Here is a 19602-nt window from a genome sequence, read left to right as displayed (position 1 = left end):
GGCCTCTGGAATCTATTCTGTTTCCTCCAGTGGCTTCTCCACCCCACACTGGAGCCTGGATCTGAGCTCACCCCTCACCTGTTCAGTGACCTTGGAGGCCTCTCCTGAGAGGCACTGCTGGCCCTTCTCACCCAGACCCCAGCTGCCCTTGGAAATTCGTGGCCACAGTCACCAGGCCATCCCACACGTCAGAGAAGGACATCTGTTCTCTTCCTGGCATAAAGCCTGACTTCTCCTCCTCTGCCAAGCTCTCCTCTCTCCTGGGGTCGTCCTTGTCCCTTCTCTGCTTGTGAAGCCCACCATTACCCCAAACCCCTCTCACCTGGCACCCTCTGGATAAAGGCTCCCCAAACTCTCTCAGGCTGATGCCAGCAGCTCTGACATCTCTCATCCCAGACCCATTGGGTCCCCATCGGTTATCACAGGGTGGCATCCTCATGCCTGGAGCACTCATTGTAGGCAGGATCCTGGCCTACTGCCATCTAGTCATCTGCCCCCGAGCCCAGCACAGAGCCAGGCTTATATTACCATTTGGACAAAAGATGATGGAGAATAAAATTCACCGTGTTGTCAGGTATATGCTTATAGGGGGAGGGAGAGAGAGGTGATCAACCTGCAAAGGAAGGAACAGTGATTTTAGCACAGGGCAGACAAAGAAGAGAAGGTGTTTAGCACATCTAAGCCCCTTGGGGCTTTCAGTTTTCTAAGTTGTCGCTGACTGCAGTTATCAGCAAATAACAAAAATGTTGCGGTGTCTGTTTTGCACATGCATGCAGATATGTATTTGTATCTGTATATGTAAATGTGTGTGGTGTGTATATCTAATAAATATATATAATACATGTGTGTATATACATGTATATAATATATATATTTATATATATTATAATATTAATATATGATATATATGTATACATTATATATATATGTATGTATATTTGTTGTGGAGAATTTCAGGTATAGCAAAAGAAGGCAGAACAGTAAATTGAACCCCATTGTAGCCACACTTCCCTGTAACAACCCAGATTCCTGGCCAATGGCTACCACTTCCTTCTCATCTTCTACTACCCTCCGTTATTTCAAAGCAAAGCCCAGACATATATCATTTTATCTACAAATGTTTCAGTATATATTTCTAAAAGATAAGGACTTTCTAAACATAACCACAATTTCATTATCACACTCCCCGAAATAATTCCATAACACCATCAATCATCCAGTCAATGGTCAGGATTCCATTTTTTCTGTAAATGTCATGCTTCTACAGTTTTCTTTTGTTTGAATCAAGATCCAAATAAACAGAGAGCAATTGGTTGATTTTTTTAAGAATTTCTTTTATTAATCTATAGATTTTCCCTCTGTTATCTTTTCTTTCCTTTTGCAAGCTATTTATTGATGAAACAAGATTTATTTTTTGGTCGCAGAGAGCTTACCACAGTCTGGAACTTGCTAATAGTTTAACACGTTGCTCTGTCCTTGTATTGACTATACATCTGTACTTGGGCCAGAGGCTTGATCAGATTCAGATGTTTTTGGCAAGACTTCACAGGTGGTGTGCTCCTCCATCAGGCGGCACTTGATGTCTGGTGGTCTCTTGTGATCTGCACACCCTTTGATTAATTAGCACATCAAGGGTTACAAAATGCTGCTGTGCTAGTTCTATCAGTTCTTTTTTATGTATTAGCTAGAATACTTCTGTATGGAGAACGTTCCCTCTTTTGGATACCCAGTGGTACAATTCATATGGAAGGCAGGATAAAAATGCTCCTGTCTTTCCATTTAATTATTTTAAGATAGTGACTTGATTCCTTAGCATCTTGGAAAGATGATCAATTAGGTATTTTTGTTTTCTATCAATAATTTTGAACTCATGGATTTAAACACATTTGATGTGTTTTAATATATTGCAATTATTCTTCCCTTGATACTCAAATTGTCTTATCTTATGCCAATAGGATCTCATTCAAGTTGATCTTAAGTACTTTTGACACAAGGCTAGCAGTCTTTGATGGTTTCCTTGCTCTTTGGAATGACAAGATGCTCTAGACTTGTATGCATTCCTTGCCCAGTTCTAGGATCAGTCATTTCTCCAAGGAGTTGTATTTCCTTTTAGTGGAAAATGGTATCAAAGGCCAAAATAGGTGTGTTAGGGTAAAGTGACTCTTGAACAAATACATCAGACGACACAATCTTGGAAAAGAGGGTTGTCACTGTTGAAAACACATTTAGGCTTCAGCTTTAGGAATGACGTTAGGAAGTCCTTATGCAGTACCTCCTCCTCAACACACTTTGGTATTTTTTAAAAGTATCCTAACAAAATAGCTGTAGGAATGCCTTTTATGGGCCAGGCACTGGCCTAGTTCTCCACTTATAGCATCTTCTATTTCTGCTCATACAAGGCAAGGTGATCATCTTGATTTGCATTATAACTGAGGAAACTGAAGCTCAGAGGGCCTAAGTAACTTACTCAAGGTCAAACAGCCAATAATTGGTAAAGCTAAGGTTTGAAATGAAGACCTTTTTGACAATAAAGTCCATCCTTCGTGTGAGGATTTTACAGTAAATGACATAAGAGAGGAATTCAAAGCTTAGTGTAATGAACCAGTTAAATCCTTGAGGTGGATCATGGAATTTAATCCAGAAACAAAGGGCGACTCTAAAATGGCATGGCAGCATTCCTGTGCCAGTAATAAACTGTCTGTAAGCCCTTTCCTTGAGGAGTAAGTGTACAGTCTCAATAGGGAACTACTTTGAAAGGAACAAAATTCAGATGTATGTAGATTGGTTCATGTGTACTGTTGATTTACAGCCTGACAGAAGTAATGAGAAATAATGGAGAGACGAGAGACTTCTCAGTCAAATAGACCCCAGGTGGAATTCTGAGTCCATTTTCTTACCTGTTTGACTTACCTGCTTGGCTTCAGACCTCTGGAGATTTTCCCTACTTTCTTTAGAGTTTAACTATGCACTAAAATGATGCTTATTCTATTTTATCAGGCATTTCTGGAGCATATTTAATGGACAGACTTTTAAGTTACCTGGTCCATCATACTGCCAGAAACCTATGCATTTGTGTGAAATCTTTCTCTTTTATGGGACTATCTAGGAAAGTTCTCATAGATTCTGCTACAGGGAGATACAAGGTGTATTGGACTGAGAGCAGGAGGTGGGACTAACCTCGTCTGGTGAGGGACTCCCAGTGTGGCTTGGGTAGGTCCCAGTCTCCTCTGGGCCTTTGTTTGATCATGAATGGAAAGAAGGGATGATGACAAATGATTCCAAATTTCTCATGCCTTAGAATTTTACTTTTGGCAGAGTACCATTTGCTGTGCCCTACTGTGTCTGACTACACATAGGGCACTGTGCTGAGTACCGGGGAGACGGTGCAAAGCAAGGAGCTTAATGCCCACCCAACCACACAGCATGCAATCCGTTCAGTAGCGAGGACAGATGGGCCGAGAAGCAATGACAATACTAGGCAATATGTCCTTGACAGGGTGCATGGAGAGGGTAGGGGACGACCTCTACCTGGAAGAAGCTAAGGAAGACTTTCCAAGGGTGGTGACATCTCAGCTAAGAACCAAAGTGTGACAAGAATGTGTCCAGGTCGAAAGGCAGGGCAGAGTCTTCCATGAAGAAGCACAGCACGGCAAAGTCTCAGGAGCAAGCGAGAGTTTCATTCACTGCAGGACCTAAAACGAGACACTAATGCCTTGATCAATGAACACATCTTAAGTGCAATATCTAGAAGCCTAATTCTAAGCTGGACACACTTGTAGGATGGCAGACCCATGTTTGTGTGTGTATGCACATGTGTACACCCACTTGTAGGAGCAGAGAAGGGTGCCACTGTAGCACCAGCCAAGCAGGCCTTTCTGGGGCATCTGACCCTGAGGGTGCCCCCCAGCCTATACTGAGCAGGGAGAGGGCACAGCATAAGGATGCTGCGATGCTGGTTCCCACCCCACACCAGAGCTACAAACTAGTGATGGGCTCAGGTGTCAGGGACCAAGCAGGTGCTGGGATGGGGTGGTACCAGTCCTGGGCAAATGGAGAAGGTTCCAGGAAGATTTCCATGTACAACATTCCTGGGTGAGTAGTGAGAGTGTGTGACAGTGTGTCTTAAAGATAAGAGGAAGTTACCTGCTCCTTCAAGGACAATTAAAGTCCTGGCTTGGAATTAGCACCACAGCAGGTGTAAATGAACATTCATTCCTACTTTGCTTACTTATTTGTCTGTTTGTTTCTTAGGGCCCTTCTGGACCACCAGGAGACAAAGGGCCTCCGGTACAGTATGGTTTAAATAAACAGCTTGGTTTTGATGGGAGAAATTCTGCTCTAATCAAAGCAATATTAAATTGGAGGGACCAGAAGCTAAAATAGTTTCAGAAAAATCCCTGACATTAAACAGTGCATCGTCTCCAAAATATTAGCATTGACATATGGGATGACAGAGTAGGAAGGGGATAGCGGGAGTCATCTAGTCCAGTGTCCCGTGTTATAGCTGGGCAGACTGAGCCTAGCTTTGCTTTTTGGCATCTCTGCATCACCGAAGGATAGCCATGGTTTAATGAGTTTAATCAAATTGCCAGAAGAAGTAATTTTGAATCCTGGCTTCACCACCCCCAGGCACATAGCCATGATCAAATGAAGGATCTCACCTAATCTATAAGGTGGGCATGGTAAGACCCATGGGCAGTTGTGGAGATCTGATGGACTACCTACATGTAAAGCAACAGGAGAGTTCTCAGTAAACATTTGTTCTTTGGAGTAGCAGCCATTGATGATAAGCACATGCACGCATTTACCAGGAAACGTGAATTTGTATAAACTCGCCCCAAAGCAGGAAGAGCTGCGTATTAGCAGCTATGATGATACTGTACCTTACGTCACGTTACGTGTGTTAAATTCTACTCACTCATATGGTTTCTGAGCCGAAGAGAACAGGGATTTTTATACCCTTATTTTATAGATGAGGAAACTGAGGCTCTGAGCAGTTAATTGACAGGCATGAGATTTCAGAGCAAGTTCTTGTAAAGTAGAGATAAGGTAGATGGGACTCCCAGTGGAAGGGTTGGGGTGTAGGGGAGATTGGTGAAGGCCCCGGGGGAGGCAGGGTTAGCTCCTGAGCAGCCATGTGGCACAGTTCCAGCAACCGCCAGGACAAAGAGCTGATTCCCATCTTCAGATCTATTTAAGGAAAATTTCTGCAGGAAGTGAGATCCATAATGATAGATACTTGTGCCAAGTTGATATTGTCCAGAAATTTTCAACAGAATGGGAGTGATTTTCTTATGAAAAATAATAACTGTCATCTGAGTGCTGGGCACTGTGCTCGGCCTGGCACAAATTACCTTATTTAGCTGGTCAGCAAGCCCCGGGGGCTGGTTATCCACCGGATGTGGAGGAGGTGAGCCTGGATTTGTGCTCCTGTCCTTGAGAGGAAGGCCTGTCCCTTCCTCTCAAGAAAGGGACCTGCAAATGGGGCCTGAACAGTAAGGCTCACATGAAGGTTTTCCAGAGCATTCTCTGTGCATATTTAATACGTCTACCTCCTCAAGCATAGTGAAATGAGTAAGCTCTGAGCAGGATGCTCTTTGGCACATGCATTATGTCAGATTCCTCATAGCAACAGGCCATTTGTACAAGAAGAGCCCACTATTGCCAAGGAAAGGGGGCCTTATTTTGCTTAAACTGTTGGTGGATGTTTTCTCTTCTTTTTCCTCAGGGATCTCGAGGCTTACCTGGATTCCCCGGGCCCCAGGGCCCAGCAGGCCAGAATGTAAGTAAAGAGAAATGGTACAGGTTCAGTTGAGGTTCTTATAGACTCCCCTGGAAGCCCACCCTTCAGCATCTCCTGGCCCCCCTTGACCGGGAAACCCCCAGAAGAGCTTTTCTTCTCCACTAATCCCTGCTCCTTCTATTGATTGTGGCCTATAATTTTGTATTGTCTAGTTTTATTTCTTATGCTTTTGTGTTATGCTTTTTGAACCTTGTAAGCTCCTGGGTATCCTATACAATGCCTCCTATTTTTGTCAGTTTTCTTACATATCTAGCCCATCAGTTCTGCTCAAATTGGGTACCACCTTCTCCATGGACTCATTCCTGACCCCTCCCCATAATGGCTTTCTCCCTTCAAGGGAATTCCACAGACTTATCTGATGCTCATTGAGGATGCATCCCTTTCTACTTTGTGGCAATGATAATCATCTCTTGTTTTTTTTTTTTTTTGAGGAAGATCAGCCCTGAGCTAACATCCATGCTAACCCTCCTCTTTTTGCTGAGGAAGACCGGCTCTGAGCTAACATCTATTGCCAATCCTCTTCCTTTTATTCCCCCAAAGCCCCAGTAGATAGTTTATGTCATAGTTGCACATCCTTCTAGTTGCTGTATGTGGGACGTGGCCTCAGCATGGCCGGAGAAGTGGTGCGTCGGTGTGCGCCCGGGATCTGAACCCCGGGCCGCTAGTAGCGGAGCGTGCGCACTTAACCAGTAAGCCACAGGGCCGGCCCCATCTGTTGTTTTGATGATCTGGCTTTTGCTCAGATAGATCTGAGCTCCAAGAAGGTAGGGACCATGTGTCTCATGCATCTCTAGGTCCTTGATCCCTAACAGCATGCCAGGTACATAGAAGTTACTGGATACATACTCACTGACAAAATGGATAAATGACAAAGAGGAGTTCTTATGAAGCAAAGATGCCTAGCATCATTACGTGGTAATATTTATTAATTAGACATGCATCTTTCCATTTCTATGGAAATAGAAAATTTTAGTTCACTATGAGCAGGAACAATAAATTATCTTCTTCTTCCCTTCCTTGAGTTTTATTTCAGAGAAGAAAGTTACCCTCTAATTCTTGTCTCCAAATGTTCAAATTTACCTGCTCCACTTTTAACATTACATTCTTATAGCCAGTCCAATAGAAGAATGCTCCCCTATTTGAAAGCTGGTCCTTCCACTTGTGTTTGGAAAAGGATGGCAGAAGTTTAAGATAGGTGTGTGTGCATGAGTTGTTTTTGGTTTTGCATTTTGGATAAGAGTTATGGAGAGGCTGGCCGGGTGGCGCAAGCAGCTAAATGCGTGCGCTCCGCTGCGGCGGCCCGGGGTTCGTCGGTTCGGATCCCAGGCGTGCACCGACGCACTGCTTGGCAAGCCATGTTGTGGTGGCATCCCATATAAAGTGGAGGAAGATGGGCACGGATGTTAGCCCAGGGACAGTCTTCCTCAGCAAAAAAAGAGGAGGATTGGCAGATGATAGCACAGGGCTGATCTTCCTCACACACACACACACAAAAAAGTTATGGAGAGGTAGCTTACTGTTTTAAACATACGTCACAGTTGACTATTTCCTGAGAAGCCTTGGGTATTCAACTGAGATCTTATAGATGAATTTTTATTGGCGCCAATCTTCACTGTTGGGTGACATTTTTTCCACCGAGTCATGCTTGGCAGGTACAGAGGTTGGGGCAGCAGGTGGGCAGAGTGGATGAGGATTATGTGCTTAACACAGTTAATGTTTTGTTTCCTTCTTGTCTTAGGGTCTACCAGGAAATCCAGGAGAAAGAGGGCCTCCTGGTAAACCAGTACGTCATCTAACTGTTCTGGATGAATATTGACTATCAGTCAGGGCTCCAGTGAGAATAAAATGCATCAGATGGTTCAAGAGACTTTTAAAAAGGGACTTTTTATAAAGCTGTGGGCAGAGGGAACTCATCAGAGATGCTGTGATGCCCAGAGATAAACTATAGGGGGAAGTCAATACTACCATAATACCTATTTTCAGAGCCAAGTGGGAGTGAGAATGGTGAAGGGACTACTAGGTGGGAGCTATAGTTGTGGGTTCAAAGCCACTGCCAGAAAGCTTGGCCCAAGGCAGGGAGGGAGCATGTCTCCCTCCTCCAGTTTCCTAAGGTGCTTCTCATTGGTCCAGGTCAACCACAGGCCAACAGGCAAGTGAGTGGTGGTACATTCCCAGGGGTGCAGCCTCCTGGGCATGGAGCAGGACAGAGAAGGATCAAAAGTGGATCTTGGGTGAACAAATGGACACCAGCATCATACACTGCAAATTCCTAACTGGCTCATTTCCTGCCCTTTTGTTCAGTAATGTCAAGCCCTCCCAGTGCCCCCTTTTTATAGTAGCAGAAATTTTCTTTCCTCTCTCACAGTGAGAACAGTGGAAGCTGTGAAATGTTGAGCAGAAATAGACGGTCCTGAGTGTTTGGTCCTTGGCAGTGTGGCCATATTCTAGCCCAAGGTCCTGTAGGCTTCCCTGATATGTTCCCATTCATTTTCTGGGAACCCACCTGACTAAGTTACCAATCAATGCCAGAGAAGCCCAGAAGGTTTAGCCAAGTATAACCAGGCCATGGGTGGGCCCTGCAGGGAAGGAGAAGTGAAGATGAGCAGGTCCGGGTAGGTGAGGAGGCAGCTGTGCAGACACAGGAGAAATTGGTCCACTGAAAGATGTTACCTAAGATGAAAGAGACAGTAGCAGTCAAGACTGGAGAATCTCAGGCCTCGAGACTGAGACCATAAGTCTGGTTCCAGAAACCAGTATGCTCACCTGGGCAGAATCTTTACCTCAAGATGAATCTGAAAGGCCACTTGTCTCCTTGCAAGCCTGGCCTTCTACAAATTTCAGACAAGGACCCAAGGCACAGAGGCCCTGTGGGCTCAAACAATATCCCTCCCTAATCCAAGCTGCTGGGCACAGCAGAGACCTGGAGGCAGATCCTGGTGTGTCTAGAAGGGTCCTGAAATGTTTCACTGAAGACCTTCCAATGGGATGAGTGAAAAGTCTTGTTGGAGGTTAGGGAGAACTTGTTCATTCACTCATCCTCCTCTACGGAATTAGCATTACAGGAGCCAAATACACCGCATAGAACCCACTTCATTACCCCATTGCCCCCTGGTGAAGTGGGTGAAAGATTAAGGTTCAGGCCTGAGGCTAAATGGGGGTTCAAATGACCTTTGCCAAATCTAGACCTTGACACTGCTCTGCAAAAAGAATTAAGTCAGCAGAGTCCAGCTGACAATGTGGACAATCATGAGTATCTCACAGCTGGTCACTAGCAGAACAGAGAGAGAAAAAGGAAATCGGTATATTTTTGACTACTCTTAAATTCAGTGAACCACTCTTTCCAGATGGTCCCGAGTACAGCCAGTAGCTATCAGAGTCTCTATGTTCTTGCTAATCAATTAAGTCATTTCTTCAGGGGTTCCCAAGACCATCCTCAGGTTCAGTGATTCACTAGAAGGGCTCACAAAACTTAGGAAAGCTGTTATACTCATGGCTATGGTGTATTACAGTGAAAGGATACAGATTAAAAGGAGCCCAGGAAAAAGATGCATAGAGCAGCGGCCGAGAGACAAGGGCCTGAGGGCCTCTCAGGGCCTGAGAGATGAGGCGCAGATCTTCCGGTTTTTCTCTCTCAGTGAATGTGTGCAGACAGCACTTAATTCTTCCAGCAATTATGTGTAATCAAATGACATGTGAGATAACAATGAGTGCTCTGGAGAAGCACAAAGCATTGCTAACAAGGGAAGCTCACCCAAGCCTTGGTGTCCAGGGTTTTTACTGGGAGTTGGTCGTGTAGGCATGGCATACCTACATGGCTGATCTTAGTTACTCAGTGTCCAACCCCTCCAGAGGTCGAATTGATATTACACAGCCCAAGGCCCCCACCATAAATCACATTGTTAGCATAGCCTATCTGCGAGGCCCACGACCGTAAGTTAACAAAGACACTCTTATGGGTGAGACATTCCAAAGACTTACAGGTTATCCCTCAGGAGCTGGTAAGCGCCATACCTTTCTTTGGAATGTGCAGGGTTTGGATAACCTAGGTCTGCTGAGTTAGTCCTTTACTGTACAGTCATCATCCCTCAGTGGGTGGAGAGTGGGACCTGAAGTGTTTCTCCAATGCTGCACCCATAGAATTCCTTCCAGGAATCCCCCTGTCTAGGGTTGACTTCTCTAGAAGCAGAGCCTCTGGTAGAGATTCTTGTGCAAGTGATTGGTTGAGGGAGTGCTCTCAGATGCAACCTGCAAGGATTGAGAGAAGCAGGACAGGGAGGGGAAAAGCCCGTCAAAGATGTGGGTTCAACTGGAATCTGGCCTTGGCCTGATCCCACAAAGAGCTCTGAAGTGTGAATGGCACCATGGATCTGTTCCTTCTGGTGTTAAGGGGCCATTCTTTTTTAACTTCATATTGATCAGTCATTGGCTATGTAAGCTCCCTGGCATTTCCAGCCAGTATTCCCAGCAGCCAGAGGATGGATACACCAGGAGGTAAGGAGGATCTAGACAGGTCACAGACTATGTCCTCTGCACTGTCAACACTTCCTATGGTTTGTCCTCTTATCCTATCATGCCTGACAATGATCCATCATGGGTGACCGACTCCTTACAGGAGAGCATGACAGTCTGTTATGCCTCCTGTGTCCACCTTCAGGAGGCCACCACCCACACACATACCCTGTTCCCATGCATCTTCTTGAGACCTATCTTGTGAGGTTTGCAGAAATGGGTCAGAACAAGACATTAATTAAATTATCTGTGAGGCCACACTGTACCTAAACTGAAAATTCACTCCTTGTTCTCTCCCTCTATAACTAATGCCCAGCCATGTCGGCTAATATAGCTCACTTTAATTATACAAAGGGCTCAAATGACATGTAAAAATATCCCAAGTATACAATGCCAGCAGCAAAAGGTGTCCTGACTTGAACAATATGAATCCTCTACTGTATTAACTTCCCAGGGAAAAATATGTCTTCAAAATAAAACCCCTTTTCCCCTTTTAAATTAAGGTTTTAAGAAATTAAAGACCAGCAAAGGCTGGTCTTCCTCCAGAGATCTCACTCAGATGACTAGGGAGGGTCTTGGCTTTGCCTTTAGCAGCTGCAACCTAAGTGAGCTCTCACACAGGGCTCATCCTTCCTTCAGCGCCTCCAAGTCTGAATCAGTCCAACCCAGTCTCTCTGGGGTGCCCTCCACTTGCAATAGCCCAGATGGTTGATCAGATACTTGAGCATATCAGCACAGAAGACACACAAACATGACCCCAGCTACTGCCAAGGTTCTCCTATGCATACTTATATGATGTCACCGTCATGTGGTTTTTGTTAGCCACAGGATGTGGCAGAAAGCCTGTGGGGTCAGAGAAGGAAAGAAGCCAGGAAAATTTTCTTGGTTTCAGCCTCCCCAAATTGCTAGATTTGATTCAGAACTCATAAATATAACCTCAAATTTAATCAGAAGAAATCAGCCACGACAAGTTCACTTGTGACCAGAGCTTCTAATATTCTACCACCATCCGTCTGGAGAGCGGATTCTCTGGTCGTCTTTTCTGTTGCAAAACTTCAAGTTTGCCAAGAAGCAAGCCAATCTCTGATTCTTTCCCCAGATTCCCTTCTTCCCTTTAGTGTCAGCCTTTTAATTTCCATTTTCCTTCCCAACCTTGTGTTCCTTGCACCCTAATGGGAACCCAGCCTCTAGCCCATCTTGGGCTCCGCACTGGCCACAATCATAAGATGCCACACTCCACCTCACGGTGGGTTTGAATGTGAATTCAGTCACCTGCAGACTCCTACATACCTTCAGAGGCTTTGTAATTACTCTTGATTTCTGAAATCTCCTTCCCCGAGTTAAGAGACTTTTAACCCATAATGATGGATGAGGTTTAAAATGCTATTTCACCTGGGAGAGCTGAAGAAATTGCTTTAAATTCATGCTGAGTTGGAATGACTGATAGCAACAGCTGTTACCCATTTGAGGAATCCAGGACAGTCTGTCCCTTTGCCTTGCACGGTACCCATGTGACCTATTGGGTTGTGATGGAGGTAAGGAGGAAGGACAACCAGGAGAAGAGACGGGGCCAGCAGAAGGAGACTGGAGACCAGAAAGGCCGATGTCAGTCAGGCTTGGCTAGGACTGGCAGCCCTTGCACTCGCTGCCTAAGAAGGATCATCTTTCTGTGGCGCTCAGGCTTGGGATGTAGACTGGGCTGTTTGCATCTTGTGCATGGCACAGATGCATTATGAGTTACAGCTTAAAATTTGAAAACCTCTCACTGTCTCAAGGAGCATGGAATAGACTGTATGCATGCAAGTGTATATGTCCGTATTTATTTATTTTTACTTTGGCAGGGCCTCTCTCCACTGCTGTCTCCAGAGGACATAAATCTCTTGGTTAAGGTAAAAGCATAAAATAAATGTGCATGTGCTTTAAAAATGGTGATGAGGGTTTGGAGATGTCAATAATAAGTGTTTTTTTTTTTTTTCCAGAACAACTATTTTATAGTATTAATGATAATAGCAACACTTGTTGAGAACTCACTATGTATCCGGCAATGCAGTAAAGCCACTGTCCAATACGGCAGCCACTGGCCACGTGTTAATTTAAATTTAAGTAAAATTAAATGTAATTAAAATGTCAGGTCCTTGGTCACACTAGCCACATTCCAAGTACATAATAGCCACATGTGGCTAGAGCCTGTCTTATTGGACAGTGCAGATATAGAGCCTTTCCATCACCACAGAAATCTCTCCTGGGCAGTGCTGTGTGCTAAATGACCGACGTGCATCTCTTATTTAATTTTCACAGTTACTCTCTGAGGTTGGTACTGTTTATGTTCTTGTTTTGCATGTCAGGAACCTGAGACACTGTGAGGGCCAGTGACTTTCTGGGAATAGAAGCCACTCCTCAATGATTCCAGAGACTGACCTTTAACCCCACACAGGACGACTCGTGTTCTGAAAAGAGGGCCATAGGCAGAGTCAACCGGGTTGGATGTGGGTCCTGCTGGTGCGAGGGCCAAAGCACAGGTACAGGAGGTGAAAGCAGCTGCCGGGCCCTCTAGCCAGAATGAGCCCGGATTTGAGTGCAAGCTTAGCTGGTTTTCAGAACCACGTGCACTTTCTCTGTGAGTGACAAAGGCCCTGAGAAGTTGAGCCTAGTTCTGCTGACATAGAGAAATGAATGCTGGATGCCCAGGTGCCTGGCCAAGGGCCTTTGTCTTAAATGGTGGAGAGCTGGGAGAGGCTGTGAGCAAGACAGCGGCGGGGTAAGATTTACGTTTCAGAAAGAACACTCTTGCTGCAATGAGTGTGGAGGACGCTTTTGCTGCCTCTACTTCCATCCTTTATCTTAATTTTGAGTGAAGCTTGACACTTGTGTGATCAGCCCCTTCTTCACTTCCTGTGTTCTAAGAAACCCTTGGGTGACGTCAAAAAATATCTAGTTCATGCATGAGAGCAGAGGGGAAGAAACGAAAAAGGAAACCTTCTCAAAAGCCTGGGACTCTTCATCTCTCTATGCATTGAGATGCTTTGATGAAAAATTATACATTTTATTAAAAAATGAAAAGAAATAGAACAATCTTTCCTGATTTTTATTGATGAGAGGTAGTTTTCCACGGTCAAGGACATGACAAGAAATCGTTATCTATTGATTTAATCCCTTTGTTTATTATAGACTTTTATGAGCCTAGATCATTTTTTCATAATTCTGTCGCTCTGGAGGGAGCTGGGTTTGCATTAGCCCTGTCCGCCCCCCACTCCCACCAAGGGTTTCAACCTCAAGATGTTTCAATCTTTATGCCAGTGATAACAAGAGTGAATACTATGGGGGTTAAGTATTATGCTTCATGGCTACAGCATTGAGACAGACATTTAGTCAGATAAATATTCTTTCTCTGCTAAAGGATGCAGCTTTGTTCATCAGAGCAGCTAGGAACCTCAGAGAGAATGTGAGCACCTACATTCAGGGTGGCATCTGAGACTCCCTCATCCCACAGAGCTGTGTTTTGCCTGGAAACCCTGTAGACACCAGCCCAGGCAGGTGGGTTTGCCCAGGTCTGCAGAGTTGACCATCATAGCTCCCTGTTTTAGTCAGCTGCAGGCATCTTTATGCTGTAGGTTAATGCCTGCTGGTCTGGTCCAGGTGGCTGGTGGCAGATCCCTCCCTTGCTGAAAAGGCATCTTTTATTACAGAATATTTACCTCTACCCCGAAGAATTTTATAGCATCATATACCTCACTCTGACAGTTGGAAAACTGCCTGGGTAGAAAATTCATCTTCTAAGAGTCTCTGTTAAATGGACTTCTATAGTTGGATCTGTGCCCAGGGAGGTCATCCTCAGGACGTCTCCATTAGATGATTCCCTTGGATAAATGTTATTTCATGCCATCCTTACAAACAACCCTGTGGGAGGGTACTATTACTGTCTGCATTCTACAGAGGAGGAGGTGGAGCACAGATGAGCAAGTCACTTGTTCAAGGGAACAGAGCTGGATAGTGGCAGAGCCAAGACTCAAGCCCAGTGTGGCCAACTCCAAACTCTGTGCTTACCCCTCTGCTGTCCAACTATCTCTGTGTGAGCCAGAACTTCCCGACAGCCACCTGATCAAGTACGGCCACGTAGTGAGTCCCCTGCCTGTCACCAGAGGTTTGAAATGTAGGTTACACAAGCCCCTGGCAGTGAAGATTCAGGTGTCCAACGAGAGGTTGGGCGAGATGACCTGGAGGTTATTTCTACTCCTGGGAAACAGCAATTGCTTTTTCCTACGTAGCGAAGACTACAGCATTCCTCCCTTTTGTTGGCATTTTATTGAGCACTTACTTGGTATTCTGTACCACGCTGAATACGACGACACAGGTAGCCGGGTGCTGAAAACATGTCAGACAAAAGGAAAGGGATAGAGACCAGAGGGGATCAATATTTATAGATTACGCACAAGGAACCTTGCAACATGCTGGGAGCTTTGCATGCATTAGTTCATTTAAATTTTGCAACAATCTCCTAAGGTAGGGGAATGATCTTTGTTAACAGATAAGGAAATAGACTCAAAGAGATTAAGTGACTTGCTTGAGATAACTCAGTTAAGCGGAGGGGCTGGGGGCCAGTACTGATGATCAAGGGCATCTGATCTGTGAATGGGGCAAGGCAACATATTTAGGGAGGAAAATAATAACTAACAACGGAATTGCTCATGTAACAGCTAAAATCTATTGTGTTCTCAGTATGCCAGGCATGGCATCTGGCATCTTCCATTCATTATCTCATTTATTTCCCACCAGACTGTGAGGTCTCCATTTCATACATAAGGAGGATGGGGCTCAGAGAGGTGAAGCTATGGTCCCAGGTGGGCAGAGTCTGCAGCGTGGTCTGGGCAAGCCCATCTGGTTGGAAGCAGAACCCTATCTGGTCTCAAGGAATTTCCAGGAGCCCAGGGTTAGGAAGGACTGGGGGCCCCAGGTGAGCATTGGTAAGACTTCAAGCTGAGGGCTGTTCTTGCCCTTGGTTCACGGATTCCAGGACTGGGTCAGTGTAGTAAGCGCAGCCCCCTCACTGGTAATTCTGGGGGCTGCTGGGGCTGCTGACAGCTCTGGTCTTCGGGGAACAATCCTGCACAGAATCTGCAACTAAGACAGACCCAGGTGGAGAGTTAGCACTGCCAGAAATTGGAAAGAAATAGGAAAGCAGTGAGATTTTGTATCACTAAGATATAATCACTTTATGCTGTGGATCCCTCTGGAAAGAATGGTTTCTAATAGCCACTGCACCCTCCAAGTCCAGCAAAATCTCAGTGGCCAGAATTTCTGCTGCCACCAGGCTAACACCATTCCCATACATCCATATAGCCATTGTTACAGTGTTTCATGGGTGCATCTCATTTTAAAGAACTGCAAAAGAAGGTCTAGGAATGGGTGAGTTCCTTCCAGCTCTGCTACGCTTCCCAACAAAAACCAACAGCCCAAAATAGCATCCTATGGTTATCTCATTCACTTTGGCTTCATATACCCCAACATTTAGCACTCTCCACCATCCAAAAAAAAAAAAACAAAAATCAACCAGCTTCTCAAACCACCCACTAAAGGAAGATAGCACACGACACTGAAAGGTTAGGTGGGCAGTCGGTCAGCCAAGTCGGCTGGCTCATTCATTTATTGAACTCATATTCTGTGGAAGGCTATCTGATAAAGCAACTCTACCTGTCTTCTGCGAGTTCACATTTTCTTTTTGCTTGGTGGGGAGGGGATGGAGTTATAAACAGACCACTTCAACAATGAGACAGGGGCTTCAATAGTGGAAATTCCTGGAGTCCAAGGGAGCAGGAACTTATCCCCAATCCGAAACAATCAGGAAGGCTTCTTGGAGAAGGAAACTTCTAAAGTATCTTCAAAGATTGTATGGGACTGAAACAAGTAAAAGGAAAGTGGGCCATTCAGAGTTGCCTTTGTGACAGAAAAACTCTTCCGTCCTGAATTAGAGACTAGGATGAAGGCTAAGTCACCTGAAACATCACCTCCTTGACTGTGAACAAACACAGCTTCCCTGTGCCTGTGCAGATCCCTCTAGTGGAGCGTTCGAAAGGCCATAGTTAACGCATGTATTTTGTGTCAATTGATGCCATTTAACCGTGAGCTCTTCAAGACACATACTCATTGTGGTCTCAAAGCGGAAAGGCAGAGAGTCTAGCAGTGGGTGCCCTGCAAGTAATTTTTCCAATGAGGGAGTCACTGAGTGAATACATGACTTAATAGTAATAGCTAAATGCACTGGGAATTATCTGACGCTATTCTAGGTGCCTTTATATTATCTCATTTAATCCTGATCACAAGGAGAGAAGGAGGAAGAAGATTGAGGCTTGAAGACACAAACTAAGACTCTGGGATGTGAGATAGGCCAGAGGGTGGTCACTCCAGTGAGTTTTATTTGGTACATACTGAGCTCCAAGCTGTAAGATCTAGGGATGACATAGACAAATTAGAAAAAGTGTGTCCTGGGCTGGGAGAACTTGAAATTCGCTCCAAAGACAGTACTCACCTGCCTCAAAGAAGGAGAGCAAAACTCAATTCTAGGAACATTTACTAACTGCCTACTTTGGACAAAGAATAACACTAGGTATGGTCAGATTGGGCGTGTGTGACTGCAGGGAAGCCTTGAGGGTATGGGCCCCTTGCATCCTTTGTGCTGCTTCTTTGTTCAGAAACCACTTAGGCAAACCCTTGAGACAGAGAACGCAGCTTCGAGCCTTGTTTTGTGTTTAGCCTTAGGGACAGAGCAGGTTATTTTTAGCAATACTAAATCTTTGCACTGAGTCTGTACTGTGGATGATTTTAGATGCTCACAGATATTGCTACATGCACTTTTGACATCATTGTCTCGGGCTATCGTTCCAGCAGTCTGCCTGGCCAGAAGTAGGGAGAAATGAGGTAATAATCTACATATATCAGCACCAAAATCTAATTTAAGGTTAAGGGAGAGAAAAATGCAAAATGTGACGCAAAGTTTGTACGTGGGTGAAGACTCAATCCACTTGTTTGCTTTTCCATCATTCGCCGGCAGCCTCCTGTCTGGAGAGGGAAGAACTATGGCCACCTTTTGCTTTACAGGTGACTGTATTATTTACTCTCTCTCTCAGGATGTGTGCAATGACTGTCCTGCGGGCCCCCCAGGCCTCCCTGGTCTGCCAGGTTTTAAAGGGGACAAAGGTCTCCCAGGAAAGCCAGGGAGAGAAGGCACAGAAGGGAAAAAGGTAAGGATAAAGGGGAAACAGTCTTTATCACCACCAAGAAATAGATCATCTTGGAAATCCTGACACTTTCCTTCTGGAACAAATGGAAGGAGCCTACTGAAGGGTGTGAATATGGGAGAGGGGTCATTGGGGTCATCTTGAGGCTGATGACCTCACTGGCTACCATAGCAATTAACCACATTAGTTGTGGGTTATGCACAACCACACCTATACCACCACTTGCCCACATCTTTTGCTCAGACATGCTGAGAGTAGGTGTGGAAATGGGGAAATCCCAGTGGGAAATCAGTGAATAATGTGTCATGGCGATGGCTTGCTGATGACTCTGGGGATGGGCTTCAGACACTCATTCTTGGTTTTTTTCCTTTGTTCCTGCTCCAGGGAGATGCTGGGCCCAGAGGCCTCCCAGGGCCCCCTGGAATAGCTGGACCACAGGTTGGTGAGCCTTGATAAACATCTGTGTGCGTCCATTCTGCTCATCTCACTAGCTAATCTAAGTTTGAGGAAGAGTGATGTCTAGTGTAAAGGAATAATGTTTTTTTTGTCTTGTTTTGTTTCTTTTTACCGAGGAAGACTGGCCTGAGCTAACAGCTGTTGCCAGTCTTCCTTTTTTTTTTTGGCTTGAGGAAGATTCTCCCTGAGCTAACATCCATGCCAGTCTTCCTCTATTTTGTATGTGGGTCACCACCACAGCATGGCTGACAAGTGGTGTAGGTCTGCGCTCGGGGTTATGAACCCACAAACCCAGCCCGCTGAAGTGGAGTGTGCCAAACTTTAACCACTATGCCACGGGTCCGGCTTCAAAGGAATAATGGTTTTAAAATTAAAAAAAACATGTTCAAGGTCTAACCATGGCACTGACTATCTCAGTGACCTTGGGAAGGGTCACTTCAACTTGTTAAGTCTCAGGTTGCCCATCTACACATACCTGAGTGGTTGAAAGTATGAAATGAGCTATAGGATAGGAAAGTGTAGTACTTACTGGTTAAGACATGAGCTTTGGGGTCAGACTGCTCTGAATGTGAATACCAGCCCTGAGTTGAGTCTTTGGAGCTGTGTGGCCTTTGGCAAAATCTTTGACTTCTCTGGGCCTCAGTTACACCACTCACTAATTATAAGAATAAAAATAACTTTAGAGATTTGTTATAGTTGAGTGATATAATGCATAAAAAGAACTTGGCACTCGATTTAAAAATATTATTAGGAAAGTGGTATGCAAATGCAAGTGAGTCTTATTAACTCTCCTATTAATGATGAGGCCTAAAATGGGCAGGAAAGCTCTGTGGTTTCACAAAGGCAGGGAGACCAGCATGGGAGGAAGGAGCTGTGACCTCAGCCATGGATCGAACAGGCAGGGAAGCTCTGGCTGCCAAAACAAGGGAGCTGTGGCTGTTGGGGCTCTTGGTGGTGACAGTATTTAGCTCTAATAAGAGACTGCATCAGTGCTGGCATGGGGGCAGGGAGGTGGGGGCTGACCTCCCACCCGCATTCTCCTTACCCCAACATTGATGCTCCCTAGGGGCTCTTCCCAATCACCTTGTGGCTTCCATGCTGCTGCAAGCTGTGCACACTGCCCCCTAACATTCCAAAATGTCACTGTTGGGGGGCTGGACCGATGGCATAGTGGTTAAGTTCGCACGCTCTGCTTCGGCGGCCTGGGCTGTGCAGTTTCGGATCCAGGGCACCGACCTACGCACTGCTCATCAAGCCATGCTGTGGAGGCATCCCATATATAAGATAGAGGAAGATGGGCACAGATGCTAGCTCAGGGCCAATCTTCCTCAGCAAAAAGAGGAAGATTGGCAATTGAGGTTAGCTCATGGCCAAGCTTCTTCACAAAAAAATCATAAAGTGTCACCGTGTGTCTTCCTGTGTCCTGGGTGGGACACAGTGTGGCTCATCTGATGGAGATGCAGCATAAAATTGTTAGTAGGAGAGAGAAACCAGGAGGCAGACGTTCAGGATTGGAATCCCATCTCAGCCCTGATCCTGGGATAGTTCCCTCCCCATAAACTAGGGAGGGTAAGAGCAGAGACCTTACAGATGTCGGGGGAA

General features: G+C 45.3%; 1 protein-coding gene across 1 annotated transcript in view; it reads left to right on the top strand.

Moving 5' to 3' along the window:
• COL22A1 (collagen type XXII alpha 1 chain) overlaps positions 1-19602 on the top strand; it is a 268070-nt gene that overhangs the window by 188042 nt on the left and 60426 nt on the right. Inside the window, exons 40-45 of the mRNA XM_058564983.1 lie at positions 4252-4287; positions 5729-5782; positions 7542-7586; positions 12154-12201; positions 17434-17547; positions 17929-17982. Of these exons, the coding sequence (XP_058420966.1) occupies positions 4252-4287; positions 5729-5782; positions 7542-7586; positions 12154-12201; positions 17434-17547; positions 17929-17982 (351 nt within the window). The remainder of the gene's footprint in view (positions 1-4251; positions 4288-5728; positions 5783-7541; positions 7587-12153; positions 12202-17433; positions 17548-17928; positions 17983-19602) is intronic.

The sequence above is a fragment of the Diceros bicornis genome, chromosome 21, assembly GCF_020826845.1.
Source record: "Diceros bicornis minor isolate mBicDic1 chromosome 21, mDicBic1.mat.cur, whole genome shotgun sequence".
Lineage (NCBI taxonomy): Eukaryota > Metazoa > Chordata > Mammalia > Perissodactyla > Rhinocerotidae > Diceros > Diceros bicornis.
Note: the sequence above shows the minus strand (reverse complement) of the source record. Positions and strands in the feature narration are given on the sequence as shown.